We start from the raw sequence: 23274 nt of genomic DNA on the forward strand, positions 1-23274 counted from the left end.
TCAATTTCTTTTTCTTCTCTTATACTCTTATCCTGAATACAGTGATGATAATGGGCATCCTTGTTTCATCCCTCATCTTACTGCAAATGCTTCTAGCTGATCCTCGTTTTATACATATAATGTCTGCTAATGGTTTGATACTTTTCCTTTTTTAAAAAAAAACTCTTTGGAATACAGACCTAAAAGTGATTATTGGTAGGGTGGTTTTTATATCCTTTTGGATATACTTCCAAATTGCTTTACATAATAGTTAAGTCAGTATACAACTTTACCAACAGTGCATTTGTGTCTCAATTTTCCCACATTCCCTCCAACATTTTTCACTTTCCTTCTCTTGTCATATTAGATGTAGGGTTATAGCTCGAGGCTTTTAAATTTTCATTTCTCTAATCAATTTTGGTTTAAAACATTTTTTTCATGACACTATATATTGCTTTTATCAAAAATAGCTTATTCACATCCTTTGACTATCAATTGGAGGATAATTTATACTCATAAATTGGACAGAATTCTCTATATATATTTGAGATGAGATGTTTATGTCTATAAAATTTCTCTTCAATTTTCTGCTTCCCTTCTAATATTGACTTCATTGATTTTATTTGTACAAATATTTTATAACAACCAAAATTATCCATTTTATTCTTCAATATTATCTTTAACTCTTATTTATTCATAAATTATTCTCTTATACATGTATTTGATTCTATGTTTCTCATATTTTCATGTGATGTCTCCCTTTTTCTCTAGGTCACATATTCATTTTGACCTAATCTTGGAAAATTGTTTGAAGTACTGGTCTGCGCACAATTTCTGCCAAACTGTTTTGCAGTTTTCCCAACAATTTTTGCCAAATGAATTTGTATCTCCAAAGATTAAATATCTTTATGTTGGTCAAACAAAAGGTTACTATAATAATTTACTATTAGTTTATCTACTATGTGTCACTGATCTACCTTTCTATTCCTTAGCCAGTACAAATAATTTTGATAATTACTGCATTATAATACAATTGAATATATGATACTGCCAAAACCCTTTTCTTTATATCTTTTAAATAATTAATTCCTTTGATATTTTTGATTTATTGTACCAAATCAATTTTATTATTTTTTTCTTACTCAATAAAGAAATTTTTGGTAATGGAATGGGATGGTAGATTGGTTTAGATAGAATTGTCATGTCTATTATGTTGTCTTCATGTATCCATGAGCAACTAATATTTCTCCATTTATTTACCTCTGATTTTCCTTGTATAAAAAGTTGTTTATGTTTATGTTCATGTTGTTCCTAGGTTTGTGTTGCAAGTGTAATCCTAGATATACTTATTCCCAGGGCTGGACCTAGAAGGATCCAAGTTCAAATCCAACTTTAGACACTTAACACTTACTAGATGTGTGACCTTGGACAATTCACTTAACTTTGATTGTCTAGCATCCAATCAAAATGATCCATAGCTGGCCACTGGTCCCAGATGCCCAGATGGCTGTGGAGGAGAAGGTGAGGTTGGGGACTTAGCACAGCGCCGCCCCCCCCACTGAAATCCAATTCATCTGCTTGTCTTGATATCATCTCCCTGGCATGGTCTACTTGAAAAACAAAGGATAAAGATCAATCATGACTGGATTAGAGGGCCACTAGGTGTCTCAGTAAATAGAGCACCTGCCCTGGAGTCAGGAGTTCTTGAGTTCCAATCCATCCTCAGACACTTAATAATTATGTAGCTGTGTGGCCTTGAGCAAGACACTTAACCTCATTGCCTTGCAAAAAACAAACCACAACTGGATTAGAGCTTAGAGTTTCCTGACTCCAGAGCCCACTGGAATGACAAGAGTTCCAGGAAGATTTAGAAGTTAAATATGACTGGAAAATAGAGTGTGTAAAAGAGAGAAATATGAAATGAGACTGAAAAAAATAGTTTGGAGTCAGAGCACTATGTGCCAAACTAAATTATATACATTTTATCCTAGAGGGATAGATTAGGAAAGATGTGAGGAAGAAGAGGAGGAAAGAAAGTAATATAGTCAAGCCTTTAGACTGCACTACTTGAGAGAATCTTATTTTGACAGTTGGCTGGAGGTTAGATTGGAGAAGGGAAACTAGAAGTCAGAAAACCATTAAAAAACACATTTGGCTTTAAAGGGAAAGAAACAGTCTATTAGCTTAAGGGGATAGCAGACCCTAGAGAAAATTTTCCCCGTGTTTACTCTTTTTTTAAATGCTAAGGGAGACCTAAGAATGTTTATAGACAGAAAAAAGAATCAGTGGAGAATCCAAAAAATTGAAGATGCATGAGGGAGGAAAGATGATTATTGTTAACAAGGCCATAAAGTAGGACTGGAAAATATATGATCAAAGGCACATGTGCAAGGGTTAGCCTTGGCAGGGAGGAAAGCTCCTTGTTCAGGGATGAGGACAACAAGATAACAAGAGATTCTGAAGTTGAAAGAAAGGAAACTAAGGGATTTCCTATTAGTTAATCTGTGGTCATGGGAGTCAAGAAGACTTAGTTTTAAAAACTACCTCTCATGGTTAATCATATAACCTTAGATCAATTCCACAATCTCTCTACTTCTTTTTTTTTCTCTTTTTAGTTTTTGCAAGGCAGTGGGGGTTAAGTGGCTTGCCCAAGGCCACACAGCTAGGTAATTATTATGTGTCTGAGGCTGGATTTTAACTCAGGTAATCCTGACTGCGCCACCTAGCTGCACCCCCTCTCCCTACTTCTTAGTTTCCTTATTTGTAAAAGTGAAGATAATACTTGTTGTATCTAATTCAGGAACAAATGAGATTTATTTATATAAAGGATTTTACAAAAAATGAAGATTTAATAAAACTGTCTGTTACTGTGATTAATGATGATTAGAGCTACATCAGGCATTAGAGATCAATGTCCAGTCTTCTCATTTTGGAATTTCAACTCTGTGAATAAGATATATATGTAAAATTTTTCTAACATGCCAAAAATTAAAAACAATCTTCAGTAGGATACTCATTAAAAGGAAATTCATCAAAATAAGGAAAGAATCTAGTTATGGGAACTTTTCTTAGAAAATGGTTTTTAAAAAAAACACATGGGGGGGTGGCTAGGTGGTGTAGTGGATAAAACACCAGCCTTGGAGTCAGGAGGACCTGGGTTCAAATCCAGTCTCAGACACTTAATAATTACCTAGCTGTGTGGCCTAAGGCAAGCCACTTTAACCCATTTACCTTGTAAAAATCTAAAAAAATCAAACCACGTGAGATACTTTTTATGCATTCCTTGTACGTATATCATAGTCTTCCATTTTAATTAAGCACCACAGTTTATTTATCCCATTTTGTTGGGCATCCAAGTTACTTCTAGCTTCCCCAGGAACAAGGAAAACTGGTATGAACCATCATGTTTGGCTCAGGCTTTGTTTTTGGTAACACTCTCATTGTATATTTTGAACAATACTGATGCTGTCTTAACTGCCAAATCAAACAGCCTCTTCTCAGTTACTACTTCTTTTGGCCCTTTTATTCACCTTCTTTTGTTGTTGTTCAGTCTTTAAGTCATGTTCTATTCTTTGTGACCTCATTTGGAGTTTTCTTGGTGTAGATACTGGAGTGGTTTGCCATTTCCTCCTCCAGGTTATTTTACAGATGAGGAAATTAATGCCAACAAGATTATGAGACTTGCCCAGAGTCACACATTTAGCATGTATATGAGTCTTCCTGACTCCAGATCTGGCATTCTTATCCTTATTCACTTTCTACCCTGGTAACATACTTCCTGAGTTCAGATCCTCTCTTTTGAATTCTATTTGCCCATTTCATCTCCACTTGAAAATCAAACAGCACATCTAAAATCAAATTGATTTCTTTTCCTCTTAAGGCATCATCATCCTTCCAGTCAACTAGCTAGGTAACCTTAGAAAGATTACTGATTTTTGCCTATAATTCACTGCCCATATCTGGGCAATCTCCAGGTCTTGTCAATTCTATCTCTGGAGAGAAAGCCCCTCTTCCTTACAGAGCTCCCATCCTGTATCAGGCCCTCACCCTCACTTATTTGTGAGCTCCTTGAGGACGGGATGTCATTTGCTTCTTTTTGCGCAGTGCCTCTAATAGCCTTCTCCTTGATGCTTATCACATTAAAGTTCTGTCAATGTCATTCTCCCTCTTGAAACCATCCCACAGACACAAAAATAATACACTCTTTAGATTGTATTTAAAGTTGTTTGTTGTTTTTGTTTTTTGGCAAGGCAGTGGGGTTAAGTGGCTTACCCAAGGCCACACAGCTAGGTAATTATTAAGTGTCTGAGGTTGGATTTGAACTCAGATCCTCCTGACTCCAGGGTCACTGCTCCATATACTGTGCCACCTAGCTGCCCTTTAAAGTTTGTTTTTTAAAGCTTACCACTAACTTATTCTGACTTATCTTTCCATAATGGATTTTTTTTAACCTTCAGCATGTATTATGGGATCATAGACAATCTCTTAACATTTATCACCTCATACCTAGACTATTAGTCCATTTTGCTGTTGTTAGCCCGCTGGCTAATCCTCCCTACATATCTTTCCCCACTCCAATCCATTCTCCACTACCTATCAAATTCATCTTTCTAAATTGCAAGTTTGATCATGCCAACCCTATTTAATCAACTCCAGTGGCTCCCCATTGCTTCCAAGATCACATAAAATCTGCTGTTTGATTTATAAAGTCTTCCGTAACTTGGCACCTTCCTACCTTCCCTATCTTCATATACATTACATATCCCCATGTGTTCTGGTATCCAGAGAAACTAGAGTCCCTGGGGGCTCCATCTCCAGAGACTGAACATTTCTTCTCCTGGACTCTCTCCAATTTCAAGCCAGGAATTCTCTTCTGTTCATCTTTATGTCCCAGATTCCTTGGTTTGCTTTCATTTCCAGCTGAAATGTACTTTCTTCAAGAAGTCTTTCCCAACCCTCCTTAATCCTGGAATCTTCCCTTTGTGATTATGCTCAACATATCTCATCTATATCTTGTTTGAGCAGTTAAGTGGTGCAGCTGATAGAGGGTTGAGTTTAGAGTTTAGGGAGATCATCTTCCTGAATTCAAATCTGACCTCAGACACTTCCTAGCTGGATTATTCTGGGCAAGTCACTTTAACCTGTGTGCCTTATTTTTCTCACCTGTAAAATAAGTTGGAGAAGGAAACAGCAACCCACTCCAATAAAGAAAAGCCAAATGGGATCCCAAAGAGTCAGACAAAACTAAAAATGACTGAACAAAATGATCTTGTTTGTACATAGTTATTTATTTATACATGCTATTGTCCCTTTCCCTGAGAGCAGGGACTGTATTTTGCTTTCCTTTGTACTCTCAGTACATGATACTTAGGGCTGGCACATAGTGTATGCTTAATAATTGCTAGATGACTAGCTGAGCCTCAGTTCCCCCATTTGTAAAACCGGATTAATAATGCTAATAGTACTAACCCCAGAGGGCTATTGAGAGGTTCACATGAGAATGCACACTTGAAACTTCAAAGTCCTATATAAATGAAAATTATAATAATTCACAAATTCTGATCCAGGCAGAAGGGACCCCTAGCTAGTCCCAGAACTAAATATTTCATCTCATCTCCTACCTCTACACAGTTTGCTCATATTGTTCCCCATGCCTGAAATATGCCTCTGAAAATCTCTGCCTTTTTCAAGGCTCAGCTCAGGTAATTGCCTGTCCTGTGATCTTCCCTCTATCCACACATGTTAATAGATTGTAAGATCCCAGAGAGCAGGGATTTGGGGTTTTGACTTTAGATGCCTCAGCACCTAGCCCAGTACTTTGCAGTTAATAAGTCATTTATTGAATATGCATGAATAAACCAGTCTTAGACATTTCCGGGCTGTGTGACCATGGGCAATCATTTAAATTCTGATCACCTTAATCTACTGAAGAAGGAAATAGCAAAGCATTCCAATAGCTTTTCCAAAAAAAATTCATGGGCAATAGGATTCATAAGATCACAGAGAGATGAACATAACTAAACCACAACATGCAGAGGGATATGAGGGTTAGGGGGAATGAGAAGGAAAATAAAGGAATATTATTCTCAAGGAGGAACTCCAAGTCATTGGTTGATAGTCAAAGCGAAGAATATCTCCTTTCATCATGGAGTCACATTCAAAGATTTTGAATAATTTCACAGAAATCATCCACAATTCTCTCGGCCTCTGCTATCTTAGATTTGATCAAAATCCTGTGAAATCACTGACTAACCAAAATATTTCTGGATTCATGACAATTAATGTAGCCTAGCTTCCTTTTCTCCTCTTTCCATCAACACTGGTCCATTTACACTGAATTTGCTATTTGATAAACTTTTGATTTCATTAAAGTTGAATTCAGTTACCCATAGTATAAAAAATTAGTTAATGATATGGTTATATAATTATATATTTGTATATAATATATAATTATATTAGGCAAGATAATTATATGCTCACCCATGAATATATAATTATACTGTTAATATGTTAATATAATTATGTTCTCATATTATATACAATTAATACAAGTATAATCATATATTCATATAATATACAATATTTTAGATAATATGTTATACATAATTTGGTATAAAATAATATAGTTAATAAAAATGTCTCAGATGAATAGAATGCAACAAACATGGAAGTAGACTCACCACATTTCATCATTCCAACTTCATAACATTTCCGAAGTCTACAAGCCTGGCAACTTTTGCGCCGATTCTTATCAATTGTGCATTGATTTGTGGCTGGACAAATATAATCATTATGTCCTATTACAAAATAGAAAAAAGGAAGTTTATGGTTGCAATAGTTTGTTTATGTGCCTTCTGGTGAACATCACTGGTAACATAGCATAGCTGAAATGTTTTGCTCTCTCTTCCTGCCAGATAAAAGACCAAAAACCTTCTGGTAATGAAAGAAGACCCTTGAGGTATCATTGGAATCAAAGGAAAACATTTAGATTCAAAGAACAAGAACATTTTGAGTATCTCACTATTCTTGACTGTTAATAAGCTAACCTAGATTATCCATTCCCTCCCTCTACATTCCTTCTTTATTCTGAAAAATGGGAGCAATTAGAAATTTCTCTTGAATTTATTCATAAATGAAACTAAACTGAGATAGCCATGCAACAGGTTGTGTGTTTGTGTTTATTTATCTAGCTTTCCCTGCTTTCTTCCTTATAGAATTAAAAGTGTGCATTTGTATGTGTGTCAGAAAGACCACAGTAGTCAGATAAGGGGCAAACAAAAAAGGACATATAATTTTTGCAATCTTAAATAAAAATTAAGACTGGATGCCTTAAATGGACAATTTGATGTGTTGTCAATAAACTGCCTCTTTGAAAGAGTGCCCAGCTTTATGATCCTTGAACTGCATAGTAACAATATCAGTAATGAAAATTAGTTTTCCAGGCCAACCCAAAGAAGCCTAGCAAAGCCCACATGTCTATTAAATGAAATATTAATGGGATGATTTCAACTATACCCAACTACTATTTATAGAATTGTTTCTATGAGTGAGTCAATTAACATTTATTCATCACCTGAAATATGTTGGGCCACTGTGCTAAGAACTGGGGGTGCAAAGAAAGGCAAAAAAGTTTATTGCTTTTCCTTGTATCCCCAGCACTTAGCACAGTTCCCTGACCTCTAAGTATTTTAATGAGGTGGACAACACACAAAAACTATGTACAAAAAAATCACAATGTGATAAATTGGAAATATTCAACTAAGTAGGCAGTAGAATTAATGGAGATAGGAAAGACTTCCTGGAGAAAGTAGGATTTTAACTGAGACTTGAAAGAAGCTGGGAGGAGAAGACAAGGAGGGAGAGAAGCAGAAGACTGGTCAGTGAATAAGGTTTAAGACAACTAGAAATGAAGGGACAAGTCAGGCCACGAAGGGCTCTGAATAGCCAACAGAGGGTTTTATATTTGATCCTGGAGACAACAGGGAACCAATGGAGCTTACTGAATAGAGGGGTGGCATTGTCAGACCTACACTGTTGGAAGGACATTTTGGAAGCTCAGTGGAGGATGAACTGAGATGGGGAGAAACCAATGGCAGGGGGTTACTGCAATAGTCCAGTCATGAGATGATGAGAACCTGCCAGGTTGGTGGCAGGTCTGAAGACAGGAGCATCATATGTGAGAAGTGCTACAAAGACTAAATCAATAGCCCTTTGCAAGACTGGATATGGGGAACGAGAGAGAGTGCAGTGTGGTAGGTGGCAACAAAATGACTGGGGAGCTGCTGGTACCCTCACCAGAAATAGGAAATTTATTGGGGGAAAGATATGAGTTCAGTTTTGGATACACTAACTTATTCGGTTTGAAATAGGTAAAGATGCGGTTCTAACAGGAGCACTTAAATAGGCTTCTTCTTCCCCATTACATAATGAGCCTCTTGAAGATTGGGGTTGTTTTAAACCTTTTCCCCCCAGGGCTTAATCAGTGATTGGCATATAGCAGGTATTTAATAAATGTTGTTACCGTGATTTCTCTGAATAAAAGGAAGAAGCTGTCTGGATCAGTCATTCTCTTGGTTATCATTTCTCTAGTTGTGATCCCAGTCACTTAAAAAGAGGTTCTTTGGGAAAAATTTGGATTGCAGCTATTTTTCCTTTAAAATATTAAATATTATCCCTAAGAAACATTTCATGTGCCAACTTTTCCCATAAATTACTCACCCCAGATGTAGAGAGTGTTGGAGTTGGAAGAGATACAGAAGATCCTCTAGTCCAATACCCTCATTTTACAGATGAGGAAACTGAGGTAAAGAAGGGCAAAATTACTAGTCAGTGTAAGGGAGAGGCAGTATACAAATCTAAGCCTTCTGATCTGAGGACCAGTGCTCTTTCTACTACCCTGCACTGTTTTCCTATGAAGTTGATTCAAAAAAATCTATTGAATACCACTAAAGCCTTTGAGATTATTATGGCATAAGACCCAAGTTTAAAGATGCTCTCAGACATGTGCCAGTTGTGTCCCTAGACAAGTTACACCCTCTCTCAGTTTTCTCATCTTTAAAATCCATTGACCACTGTTATTATGAGGAGAAGCAAGAAAATATTTTTAGGGGCAGCCGGGTGGTAGAGTGGATAGAGCACTGACCCTGGAGTCAGGAGGACCTGAGTTCAAATCCACCCTCAGATACTTAAAATTTGCCTAGCTGTGTGACCTTTGACAAGTCACTTAACTCCATTGCCTTCAATAAAATTTTAAAAAGAAATAAATAAAAAGAAATTATTTTTAAAGTACTTTGTGAATCTTAAAGTGTTTTGTAAATCTTGGCTATTAAAATCTCAAAGTATTCAATTCCTAGTTTGGGAAATGCTACCTTAGGAGTTGAATTTTGGAACAAAAGCCAACCAAAGAAATTTCAGGCAGCTTGCTGGCCTAGACTTTTATAGTTAGGTTTTTGGACATGTAGCCCTAGTTCTATGAATGGATATTTCTAAATTGGTGGCTATAAACAAAACAGCTGCTTCATTTGGGTAGCCAATAGCAATTTCTGAAGACAGAGGAAAGATACTCAAAAGATTTTCAAGGACAAATTATCGTGGCCACACCATTTCTAGAGAAAAATGATTTAATTAACAATGGAATTATATTAATTTAATTTAATTTAATTTTATTAACTTAATTATATTAATTTAATTTTAATAACCACTGATTCATGAAAGTGATTTGTGATTACTTTCCATCAAAAGGTCAAAAATATGCAAAATTTAGATAATGCAGCTAACAGATCAATGTTATGACTGAATGATTGTTTTTTAATGTATTTTTTTCCTCCAAAGTGAAGGAGAAAATATACTTCAGCATAGTTTTGTTTTCTAAAGAAAACAGAAAAAATTCACTTTTTTAAATAGAAGAAATTTCACTAGAGTTACCACCCTAGTTCTCTTCATGCATAAGGCTTAACAAATATATGGTCAACACTTCCTCAAATGTCTCCTTGCCCTCTTCACTCCTTAACTTTTCTTGTACTTTTCTGAGTATATATAAATGATAAAATTTAAACTCAGATGGTGAGGGATAGGCCTAGGATGAGGCCTTGTACAAAGTATGCACTAATTAAATGATTAAAATGAAATGTTCTTCAAAGGTTCTCTAAAAAAAATCAAACTCAATTTAGATATAGAGGGCATTTATTGTCTTTCCCTGATTCTACCACATAAAGAATTGGTGCTTTGGAGTTATTAGGAAAAAACAACAAAAAAAAACACCTGGAAAGTTAATTATTCTGCTATAGGTTTAGTCTCTACAGTGTTTTAGCTAGTATTCAGACTTTACCACAGAAAATGCAATACCAAAGGACTGACTACCTTGTTTGAATGTCAAAAGTACATTTTTCTAAAAGATCATTTTTCAGAAAATTCATACAAGACAGGCACTCACATGGCAGTCAGAAGAAGGACACCATCAAGGTCTCTCTGAAGAACTGAGAAATTGTTGTGAAACATGGGAAATACTGGTACAGGATCACCTAGCATGGTTTGCTCACATCAAAGACAGGTCTGTGCTCTATGAGCTCAGCAGAATTATAGTAGCTTAAAAGAAACGTGAGGAGTGCACATTTAGACATCTTCACTTCAAATATTCACACATACTATTTGTTCCTGACCTGTTGTAAAGAGTCTGAGCTTGTATTGATGTGATCAGCCACAGTTGGACACACTGTATCTTGACCACAATGAAGTATGAGATAACTACTATACATTTAGCTGCTGAACATGATTTCAATTGAAAAGTCTGCTACTTCCCTTTGAAATATAAACATAATTCTACTTCCTTCTCTAGAAAAATTGTAAAGCTCTCCCTGAATTCTGAAAGCCATTCATGATAACCCTCAGTAGTTTTTAAAAAAATATTCTACAATGATAACCCCCTCCCAAAAATTCATTTAAAAATTATTAGAAAGCAAAATAACATGGAGAGTTCAGAGGAATAGAGTTTACAAAGCAGCTCACACAATAAAGTTCATGACATTAATTCTGGAAGAAAGTCAAATACATGAAAGAACATCTGACAAAATCACATTTACTAGAATTACGATGAGAAAGTTTTAACAATAGAAAATGCACATTTTTGGAGGGAAAGGTTCATTTAAAAAATAAGGTGAAGATTTTATTAACTTTATTAACTATTTTCTAACTATAATTTCTTCCTTTTTTCTGTCACATTTTTCTTACAATAGCTTTCTATTTTCTGATTATCAGTCTTCTGAGTCTTCATTCTCAAACTTTCCAGAAAAGTCAGAGAAAGAAGGGTGAAAAAAGGAATGAATGACTCCTATAACTTCATCTTTAGCATCTCTCATTTCTTCATTCTACTTCTATCTCTCCCATATACCTCAATTTTCCCATGTTCAACTAGGTGCTGATTAATCTTTAAATTCAAATATTAATTTGGTAGTAGTAAACCCTTCTCTTGTCTGGACACCATCTCTTGGTTCCAATACAGGCAGTGTAGGGGCACATCAATTAGCAGAGATGAGCTGTTAACAGTCTTGGCATTCTAGTGGCTGGGTAATAGCAAAATAAGAGTGGGAACTTTATTTTTATGTATTATTGATATTTCTCTACATAACTCTCAATTCCCAAGGACTCCTAAACACACTAAAAAGCATTATTTTTTTAAATAAGAGGAGTTAAGCAAGTTAAAATACAAAACTGAAAACATATGCCTCATTCCACATGTCTGGTCAGCCACATTTCTGTTAAGAGGCGTGCTTGGAGTGGAATTTTACAAAAAATTCTGTAGGAACAGAGGGAGACTGACAAAAGTAGATAGAGAGCAGAAACATGCTGCAGTTATAACTGAAGGCAAAGATGGAGGAGAATAAAAGGGAGATAGAAGTGGCTTAATGCATAGGCAGATTAGATCTGGTCACCTACATAATATGATGTTGAATATCAAGAACTCAATGTCAGGAATAGTTTATGCAGCAGGTTTTATTTTCTTAGGTAAAATGCATTCTCTTTAAATCTGTAGATTTGATGCCTTATCACCAATTAGGTAAACCTTAGAGCAGGAATTAATTTCAAATTCATTTGCTTCTTGACAGCTAGCTGACAAAGAAGTGCTGAAATTAAAATTAAAAAATTTCAGGGAAAACATAAAATGTAATTTTTGAGTAGCTAAGTAGAAGCTAGGCTAAAGTAAGATTAAGAGGTTAGTGAGAGAATAACAAAATGAGAAGAGACTGAAGACAATCTACTTTACACTTTACCCTCCTTATCTGAAGCAACACATGGAAAATTAAAGTTTTATAAAAGAATAGATCAAAAGACCTGAATTCTAGTTCATTTACTATCAATTTATTTCTTAAAGGCTTAGTTTTCTCATCTACACTCTGGAGAAATACTAGTATTATCTATCTTATAGAACTAAGGACTTAAAAAAGGGTTTGCTAAAAATCTTAATGCAGTTTTAAGTTATTTAAAGCAGCCCTACAACTTTTGGGATACCCCATAGAAATGTGAGTTATCTCTTAGTGTAAGAAAGGGAGAAAAAGGAATAGTTTAGAGAAGAGATGATTGGTTCAAAACAACTATACATCATTTAAATTTTAAATAAAAAGATAGAGGGGATGTCTCTGGATTTTGAGAAAAAGAAAAAAATGTTATCTCAACAGGCAGAGATGTGAGATGGAAGTAAATAGTAAAGGAAGAAATAGTAAAGGATACTCTATAAAATGGGATAAAAAATGACTAGTCCAATGCTAAAAATGTTTCATGGCTGAATAATTTCCTTTGAAGGCACTGAATGCTACTCAATTTATTGGAAAAACTGACTTTTTCTCCAGAAAATGGGCATTTCCCATAACAATTCCATTGAGATCTAATCTATGATTCTTATTCTTGTTAATGATTATAAAATAAAAATGCCTCAAGGAGAATCATGCCATATTATCAAGTCTTCCCAGCCTTGTTCTTGATCTTCTGGACTTCAGAATCATAGTTCTGCTGTTTCACTCTGGAACTTTACTTAGTGACTGGAGTGTCTTCACTCTGGAAGCCTATCACATCTATAACCTGCTGACCATGGAATAGTCCTCTACAAGGCTCACTCCATTCTTCCATTTCTGAGTCCCTTAGAAGCCCTCACTTTTTTTAAATTTATTTTTATCAAAGATAATATTTGAGTTTTAAAATTTTCATCCAATCTTGCTTCCCTCCCCCCACCCCCACCCCACAGATAGCAAGCACTCAGTCAGTCTTTTCTTTGTTTCCATGTTGTACCTTGATCCAAATTGGGTGTGAGAGAGAAATCATATCCTCAAAGAGAACAGAATTCTCAGAGGTAACAAGATCAGACAATAAGATATCTGTATTTTTTCTAAATTAAAGGGAATAGTCCTTGTACTTTGTTCAAACTCCACAGCTCCTTATCTGGATACAGATGATACTCTCCTTTGCAGACAGCCCAAAATTGTTCCCAGTTGTTGCCCTGATAGAATGAGCAAGTCCTTCAAGGTTGAACATCACTCCCATGTTGCTGTTAGGGTGTACAGTGTTTTTCTGGTTCTGCTCATCTCACTCAGCATCAGTTCATGCAAATCCCTCCAGGTTTCCCTGAAATCCCGTCCCTCCTGGTTTCTAATAGAACAATAGTGTTCCATGACATACATATACCACAGTTTGCTAAGCCATTCCCCAAGTGAAGGACATTTACTGGATTTCCAATTCTTTGCCACCACAAACAGGGCTGCTATAAATATTTTTGTACAAGTAATGGTTTTACCCTTTTCCCTCATCTCTTCAGGGTATAGACCCAGTAGTGGTATTGCTGGGTCAAAGGGTATGCACATTTTTGTTGCCCTCTGGGCATAGTCCTAAATAGCTCTCCAGAAGGGTTAGATGAGTTCACAGCTCCACCAACAGTGTAATATTGTCCCAGATTTCCCACATCCATTTCAACAATGATCATTATCCTTCCTGGTCATACTGGCCAATCTGAGAGGTGTGAGATGGTACCTCAGAGAAGCTTTAATTTGCATTTCTGTAATAATTAATGATTTAGAGCATTTTTTCATATGGCTATGGATTGCTTTGATCTCCTCATCTGTAAATTGCCTTTGCATATCCTTTGACCATTTGTGAATTGGGGAATGGGTTTTTGTTTTAAAAATATGACTCAGTTCTCTGTATATTTTAGAAATGAGTCCTTTGTCAGAATCATTAGTTGTAAAGATTGTTTCCCAATTTACTACATTTCTTTTGATCTTGATTACATTGGTTTTATCTGTGCAAAAGCTTTTTAATTTAATGTAATTGAAATGATCTAATTGGTTTTTGGTGATGTTCTCCAACTCTTCCTTAGAAATAAACTTCCCCTTTCCATAGATCTGACAGGTAGACTAGTCCTTGATCTTCTAATTTGCTCATAGTATTGTTTTTTATGCCTATGTCCTGTAACCATCTGGATCTTATCTTGGTAAAGGGTATGAGGTTTTGGTCTAATCTAAGTTTCTTCCATACTAACTTCCAATTATCCCAGCAGTTTTTATCAAAGAGGGAGTTTTTATCCCAATGGCCAGACTCTTTGGGTTTATCAAACAGCAGATTACTAAAATCCTCTCCTACTTTTACACCTAGTCTATTCCAATGGTCCACCACTCTATTTCTTAGTCAATACCAAACAGTTTTGATGACTGATGCTTTATAATGTAATTTTAGATCGGGTAGTGCTAAGCCACCTTCATTCGCAGTTTTTTTAATTAAGCTTCTGGCAATTCTTGACTTTTTATTTCTCCATATGAATTTACTTACAATTTTTTCTAACTCATTAAAAGTAATTTTTTGGGATTTTGATTGGTAGGGAATTAAAGAGATAGTTTAGTTTTGGTAGAATTATCATTTTTTATTATATTAGCTCTACCTTTTGCCTAGTTATTTAAATCTGATTTAATTTGTGTGAGAAGTATTTCATAATTGTTTTCAAAAAGATTCTGAGTCTGTTTTGGCAAATAGACTCTCACATATTTTACACTGTCTGAGATTATTTTGAATGGGATTTCTCTTTCTAGTTTTTACTGCTGTTTCTTGCTAGACACAGATAGAAAACTTGAGGATTTATGAGGGTTTATTTTATAACCTGCAACTTTGCTAAAATTGCTAATTGTTTCCAGTAGTTTTTTAGATGATTTCTTGGGAATCTCTAGGTAGACCATCATGTCATCTGTGAAGAATGAGAGTTTTGTCTCTTCCTTCACAATTCTAATTCCTTGAATTTCTTTTTGTTCTCTAAATGCTGATGCTAACATTTCTAATACAATATTGAATAGTAGTGGTGATAATGGTCACCCTTGTTTCACCCCTGATCTTATTGGGAATGCCTCTAGCCTCTCTCCATTGAATATAATGCTTGTTGATGTTTTCAGATAGATACCGCTAATTATTTTAAGGAACAGTCCATTTATTCCTACACTCTCTAGTGTTTTTCATAGGAATGGATGGTGTATTTTGTCAAAAGCTTTTTCAGTGTCTACTGATATGATTATATGATTTCTGATAGTTTTGTTGTTGATATAATTGAGTATACTAACAGTTTTCCTAATATTGAACCAACCCTGCATTCCTGGAATAAATCCTACTCGATCATAATGTATTATCCTATTGATGACTTGTTGTAGTCATTTTGCTAAGATTTTGTTTAGGATTTTTGCATCTATATTCATCAGGGAAATAGGTCTATGATTTTCTTTCTTTGTTTTAACTCTTCCTGGTTTAGGTAACAGTACCATATTGGTTTCATAGAAAGAGTTAGGCAGAGTTTCATCTTTCCTTATTTTTCCAAAGAGTTTATATAGGATTGGAACCAATTGTTCTGTAAATGTTTGTTAGAATTCACTTGTGAATCCATCAGGCCCTGGAGATTTTTTTTTTTTAGGGAGTTCAATAATGGCTTGTTGAATTTCTTTTTCTTTTTTTTCTTTTTCTTTAATTTATTTTTTATTCTCATTTTGTACAAATGTTTTTCTTTACAGTAATAAAATATACTTGTTTACAATTAAACAAAATACCCCTCCCCTCATGAATATAGATAGACTTGCTTGGGCAAAAAAGTAAAGGGGTGAGAAAAAAAATTAAAGTTAAAAAAAATAATAGTAATAATTGTAGGTATGGCCAGGTGGTGCAATGGACGAAGCACCAGCCCTGGAGCCACGAGCACCCAAGTCCATATCCAGCCTCGTAGCCTCGTACACCCAACAATCACCCAGCCATGTGACATGCAAGCCACCCGATCCCCACTGCCCTGCAAATACCAAAAAGAAGAAAAAAAAAGACCCAAAATAATATAAAATAGTAATAATAGTAGGGGTGGCTGGGTGGCAGACAGAACATTGGCCCTTGAGCCAGGAGCACCCGGGTCCAAATCCGGCCCCAGACACCCAATGATCATCCTGCTATGTGGCCCCAGGCAGGCCACCCAGCCCCACTTGCCCTGCACCCTCCCCCAAATAATAATAACAAAAAATGTGTTTCAGTCTTTGTTCCAACACCATCAACTCTGTCGTGAGTGGATCACATTCTTTATAAGTCCATCACAAAAGTTACTTCCATATTTTTCCAACGTTGCCATTGCTGATCGCAACTCCCTCCTTTCTTATTTCTCCACTACCATGTACTATATTTTCTCTCTCCTTTCACTCTGGCTCTGCTGTAGGGCTGCTGAGTGGCGCAGCAGACAGATCCCTGGTCCTGGGGCCAAGAAGCCCTGATCCCCCATACCACCCCTGAGGCCCAGCATCCACCTGGCCCTATGGTCCTGGGCAGGCCATCCAATCCCAGCCCCTTGCAAGAAGTAAAAAAAGAAAATGTGTTATATCTGACCACTGTCCCCCCATGGTCCATACTCTCCTCCTTGATTCACATCCCCACCCCTTCCCCCTGCTCCCCCCTCCTTCTTACTCCAGTTGTCTATACCCCATTGAGTATATTTTCTGTTTCCTCTCCTAGCCATCTCTGATGAGAGCAAAGGTTCCCTCATTCCCCCTTGCCTCCCCCTTCCATATCATTGCAATCGCTCATTGTAATAAAAAAAATCTTATGTGAACTAGCTTGGACTATTCCCCCTATCCTTTTTCTTTCTCCCATTCCATTTCCCTTTTTTTCTTAATGACCCCATTTTTACACCATATTTTATCTTCGACTTCAGCTTTCTCCTGTGCTTCAACTATAAAAGCTCCCTCTACCTGCTCTATTAACTGAGATGGTTCATATAAATGTTATCAGTATCATTTTTCTATACATGCAGTTCATCCTCATTAAGTCCCTCATATTTCCCCCCTCTCCTCTAATCTCCATGCTTCACCTGTGTCCTGCATCTGAAGATCAAACTTCTGTTCAGCTCTGGCCATTCCAAAAGGAACCTTTGAAATTCCCCTGGTTCATTGAAAGTCCATCTTTTTCCCTGGAAGAGGACATTCAGCCTTGCTGGGTAGTTCATTCTTGGCTGCATTCTAAGCTCTTTTGCCTTCTGGTATATTGTATTCCAAGCCCTACGAGCTTCCAATGTAGCTGCTGCTAAGTCCTGTGTGATCCTGACTGCAGCTCCATGATATTTGAACTGTGTCCTTCTGGCTGCTTGTAATATTTTCTCTTTGACTTGGGAGTTCTGGAACTTGGCTATAATCTTCCTGGGGGTTGGTTTTTTGGGATCTCTTTCTCGGGGGGATCGGTGCATTCTCTCCATTTCTATTTTGCCCTCTGCTTCTAGAATATCAGGGCAATTTTCCTGTAGTAATTCTTTGTAAATGATGTCAAGGCTCTTTTCCTGATCATGACTTTCAGGTATTCCAATAATTTTCAAATTATCTTTCCTAAGTCTGTTTTCCATATCAGTTGTTTTTTCAATGAGATATTTCTCATTTTCTTCTAATTTTTCATTTTTTTGGTTTTGAAGTATTGATTCCTGATTTCTGGTAAATTCATCAATTTCCCTGAATTCTATTCTTTGTCTGAAGGATTTATTCTCCTCAGAGAGTTTTCTTATCTCTTTTTCCATCTGGCCAATTTTGCTTTTAAAGCATTCTTCTCCTCAATAACTTTTTGAACTGTTTTATCCATTTGACCATAGCTGTTTTTTAGCATGCTATTTTCTTCAGCATTTTTTTGGATTTCCTTGACTAAGCTGCTGACTTCATTTTCATGTTTTTCCTGCATCTCTCTCCTTTCTTTTCCCAGTTTTTCTTCTAACTCCCTCATTTGATTTTCAAAGTCTTTTTTGAGCTCTATCATAGCCTGAGCCCAATTTCTGTTTTTCTTGGAGTCTTTAGATGCAGGAGCTTGTGCTTCCCCATCTTCAGACTGAGTATTTTGATCCTTCTTGGGCTCATTTGCAAAATATTACTCAATGGTCTTCCTCTTGTTTCTTTCTTTGTTCATTTTCCCAGCCTAAGCCTGTTTTTTGGGGGTGCTTCCTGAGCTTTTGGGACACTCCCACAAGGGTCTCAGTGTGTGAGGTTCTGTCCTCCCTCCTGGTCTGTGAATGACCATAAGCGCCCCACTCTGCAATGGGGCTGAGGTGGGGGGGGGCCCTGCTGTTCTATGGGGGGGCCTAGACTGCGATCAGGATCTGAATGTGGTCAGAGCTCCAGAGTCCTTTTCTAGGGGCAGAGGACAGAGCTCTGCAGTCTCTCTTCACTCCCCTCCCTCAGCTCAATGGGCTCATGCCCTGGGGGCTCCTGCTTACAGGCTCCACCTGCTTCTGTTTCCAGGTCTAGGCTGCCAAACGACCAGGCTGGTGGATGTGTGCCCAGAGGGCTGGGCTCCACGTGCTTGCTCTGGCAGAGGTCCCCCGCTGTTCCCCCACTTTGTGCTGGTGCTCCCCGGGGTGCAGCTCAGGCAACTCCCCTGCTGCTATGAGCTGAGGCTCCCAGTGCCCTGGGGATGCCTCCGGGAAGCTGAAGTTCTTTGGCTCTGGTGGGCCACCCCTCTGGCGGGCCACTCCTCTGGCCCTGGGGAGCAGAGCCTTTCTGCTCTTTTCCAGGTTACCTTGAGTAGTAGAACTGCCTCACAGGGTCACTTTGTGGGTTCTGTCTCTCGAAAGTTTAGTTATAGTCCTTAGTTTATGAGTTTTTATCAGAGAGCTCCTAAGACTGGATCCCTTCATGTCGCCATCTTGGCTCTGCCCCCTCAAGTGAATTTCTTTTTCTGAGATAGGGTTCTTTAGGTATTTAATGTCTTCTTCATTTATCCTGGGCAACTTATATTTTTGTAAATATTCATCCATTTCACTTAGATTATCAAATTTATTGGCATAGAGTTGGGCAAAATAATTTTGAATTATTTCATTAATTTCTTCCTCATTGGTGGTGAGTTCACCTTTTTCATTTATAATATTAGAAATTTGTTTTCCTTCTTTCTTTTTTTTAATCAAATTGAACAGATGTTTATCAATTTTATTGGGGGTTTCATAATACCAACTTTTGGTTTTATTTATTAATTCAATAGTTTTTTTTTGCTTTCGATTTTATTAATTTCTCCTTTAATTTTCAGAATTTCTAATTTGGTATTTGATTGGGGATTTTTGATTTGTTCTTTCTCTAATTTTTTTAGTTGCATGTTTAGTTCATTGATTTCCTCTTTCTCCAATTTATTCATATAAGCATTTATAGCTATAATATATCCCCTGAGATTTGCTTTGAAATGAATCCCATAGGTTTTGGTATGTTGTTTCATTATTATAATTATCTAGGATAAAATGGTTAATTCTTTCTATAATTTGTTTTTTGGTCCACTCATTTTTTAAAATGAGGTTATTCACTTTCCAATTTGTTCTGGGTCTATATCTCCTTGGCCCAGTATTGCATATGACTTTGATTGCATTGTGATCTGAGAAAGATGTATTCACTATTTCTGCCTTTCTGCAGTTGATCATTAGGTTTTTATGTCCTAGTACATGGTCAATTTTTGTATAATTTCCATGTACTGCAGAGAAAAACGTATATTCCTCTCTATACCCATTCAATTTCCTCAATAAGTCTACCATATCTAATTTTTCTAACAATCTATTTACCTCCATAATTTCTTTCTTTCTTGTTTGTTTTATGATTTGATTTATCTAGATCTGATAGCAGGAGGTTGAGGTCTCCCACTAGGAGAGTTTACCTGTCTATGTCTTCCTGTAGTTCTTTCAGCTTCTCCTCTAAGAATTTGGGTGCTGTCCCACTGGGTGCATATATATTCAATATTGAAATGACTTTATTGTCTATGGTACCTTTTAGGAGGATGAAGTTTCCTTCCTTATCCCTTTTAATGCTATCTCTTTTTGCTGCTGCTTTGTCTAAGATAAGGATTGCTACCCCTGCTTTTGTTTACTTCAGCTGAATCAAAGTATATTTTGCTCCAACCTTTTACCTTTACTCTATATGTATCTCTCTGCTTCAAATGAGTTTCTTGTAAGCAGCATATTGTAGGATTCTGTTTTTTAATCCACTCTGCTATTTGCTTATGGTTTAAGGGAGAGTTCAACCCATTCACATTCAAGGTTATGATTACCAATTCTTTATTGCCCTCTGTGCTATCTTTCCTCTGTTTGTATTTTCCCCCTTTCTCCCCCTTTTATCCATATTCCCCAGTACTTTGTTTTTGAATACCACCCTGTTCAGTGTGTTTGCCCTCCTGTATCACACCCTCCCTTTTCTTTCTCCTTTCCCTTTTTCCACTTTCCCTTCCCTTCCTTTTGTTATTTCCCCTTATTTCCCCCACTCCCCTTCCCTTTCTCCGTCCCCCTCTCCCCTTTTCCCCTTTTAATCCTTGAAAGGTTAGATGTTTTATAAGTTAACTGAGTATGTGTAAGTTGACTTTAAGCCAAGTCTGTTGAGAAGAAGATTCAGGTGTTTCTCCTCTGCTCCCTTCTTCCCCTCTATTACCATAGGTTTTTTGGTACATCTTAGTGTAATGATTTCTTTTAAGAGGTTTGTTTCATGTGATAGATGGAGAAGACATCAGGAGACTTTAGAATTGTGCCTGTCTTCTCTCTGCCATCTTGGCCAGAAGTCAAGCCTCCACTTTTTGAAGGAATCAGCCATGCCTTCCTGGCCCTATTCTTGATGTATGTTCCCATGTGTTGAAAAAAAAAGTTATATTCTCTTTCTCTGATTATCCCTTTTCAACTCCCTTTTATGGATTGTTTTTCCAACATTAGAATGTAATGGGGGTGGGGTGGGTAGGTGGCACAGTGGATAGAGCATCGGCCCTGAAGTCAGGAGATCCTGAGTTCAAATCCAGCCTCAGACACTTAATAATTACCTAGCTGTGTGGCCTTGGGCAAGCCACTTAACCCCATTGCCTTGCAAAAAGAAAAAAAACTTAAAAAAAGAAAAAAAGATTGTAATGTTATGGACTATCTTTTCTGTAAGTTTCTATTTGTATGCCCAATGCTTAACACAGTTATCTGGCACATAAGAAATTCTTGTTTTGTTTTTTCTCCCTTAAATCAATATTTCCCGAAAGAAAAATGAATTTGAGGTTGTCTGAGATTTGAAATAAATCTTTCTTTTTATGGATTATCTTTAAATTTTCCTAAGGAACAATAATCTCTATTAATATCATATCTCAGGAAGATGATAATTGTAAATGCTTGTCATCTTTCACATTAAAGATTTCTCCTTACATAATTGAAATTTCACCAGCCCATGGAGACTCCATCTCTCGAATTTCTGTGCCATAAAGACTTAGTTGAAAGATTTTATGAAATCACCTCTACAAAATTGTTTATAATAAATTCTGGAAAAACCAAACAAAAACAACAAAAATATAGCTAATGATGTTTTCCTACCTTGAATGCTCCTTTTAAAGAATGCTTTACATCCTTCACATGACCACACACCATAGTGATAACCAGAAGCATAATCACTGCAGACAGCACAGAAGTGGGCATCCTTCTTTGAGCCTGGGCTATTGATAATGGGGCTGTTTCCATTGACTTTTCTTTTCATTGACTCTCTAGAGGCAAAGAAAATATTCATCAGAAAAAAAATCAAAGAAAAATATTTTTAAAATTAGTAAGACAAATATCACAAAAATTCACTGTCAATTTCCTTGCTTCTTTTTTCTTTATTCTCTGAAGTTCATTATCACTATTTTTCAGTGATGATTGTGGCAAAGGTTTTGGTTAATCTGAGATATATGTGAACACAAAGAATGGATGAACTCTTGGAACAGTCAAAAAGTCACTGGGTTTGTGCCAACTGATTCATATTGTGCAAATAACAGCATTAATAGTCGATATAATTATGGCTTTCCCTATGTCATTTCATAAGGCAGTTGATGAAATAGACAAAGACTAGACAAGTATCTTCTGTATAATAGTTGCAGAATTGGTTTTATTCAAACTAGAGTAAGAGATTATTTTGCTTCAGTTGCTACCATAATTTCAAGGGGAGTAAAAAGAGACTTTTCTACACTCTGCAATTCACCTCATTAAACCTTTTTAATACTTAGCATTCTTTTAATAGAGATAAAGTCTTTTAATTAATAACTACAGAGAAAGCTTAAAATAACAATAACCTCAGGAGAGGTAACCTACAGATGTAAATTATGGACAACATGATATATTGAAAAAGAGACCAAAATTTGTAATCAGATACCTGGCTTCAAATTCTAATTCTGACTCTTCTTAGCTATATGAACAAATTAATCTCTTTAAGCTTCAGTTCACTCATCTGAATGAGGATAACAGTCAGGGGTATGTTGGAGGCAGCTCAAACAGGTTCATGATAAAACCAACCTTTGAGTTTTCAGTGTGAGCATTTACATCTCAAAAATGAACAGATGCTACAAATTAGGACTTGTTGTTGTTGTTGTTGTTGACTATCCAGACTTAAGAAAGTGATGAAAAATATAATAATGCAAATTAAACTTAAAAGTATAATAAGTTTTTGTGGGATTTTTCTATTTGGGGAGTTAGTTAAATATTTATCAGCCCACTGCTGATAATAATAACTCCATTGATAATGTCACAGAATTATTGTAAGGAAAGGATTTGACAAACCTCAAAAAGCTACTTAAATTTATTTTTCTATGTATGCAAAATATAAGTTTTTTAAAGAACAGGCAGGGGTTTTTTGTTTTTCTTTTTGTTTTTGTTTTGTTTTTGCTTTATCTTTGTATTCCCTGTAAAATGCCTCACATGTAACTGGCACTCAGTAATTTTAAAAAGTAGAAGTCAGGGGTGTTTAATGAAAAAGATATAAAGAAGCAAGCTCAAGATTCCCATCTAAATCTCTAAATCTCAGTATAGTCATTCCA

At 36.3% G+C, this 23274-nt stretch overlaps 1 protein-coding gene across 1 annotated transcript in view; it reads right to left on the reverse strand.

The window, feature by feature from the left end:
• The window catches only part of ESR2 (estrogen receptor 2), a 75715-nt gene that overhangs the window by 45387 nt on the left and 7054 nt on the right, over nt 1–23274 (reverse strand). The window contains exons 2-3 of the mRNA XM_074235983.1: nt 21803–21969; nt 6660–6776 (exon numbers count right to left, since the gene is read on the reverse strand). Coding sequence (XP_074092084.1) covers nt 6660–6776; nt 21803–21969 — 284 coding nt within the window. The remainder of the gene's footprint in view (nt 1–6659; nt 6777–21802; nt 21970–23274) is intronic.

Source organism: Macrotis lagotis, chromosome 4 (assembly GCF_037893015.1).
Source record: "Macrotis lagotis isolate mMagLag1 chromosome 4, bilby.v1.9.chrom.fasta, whole genome shotgun sequence".
NCBI classification, from domain to species: domain Eukaryota; kingdom Metazoa; phylum Chordata; class Mammalia; order Peramelemorphia; family Peramelidae; genus Macrotis; species Macrotis lagotis.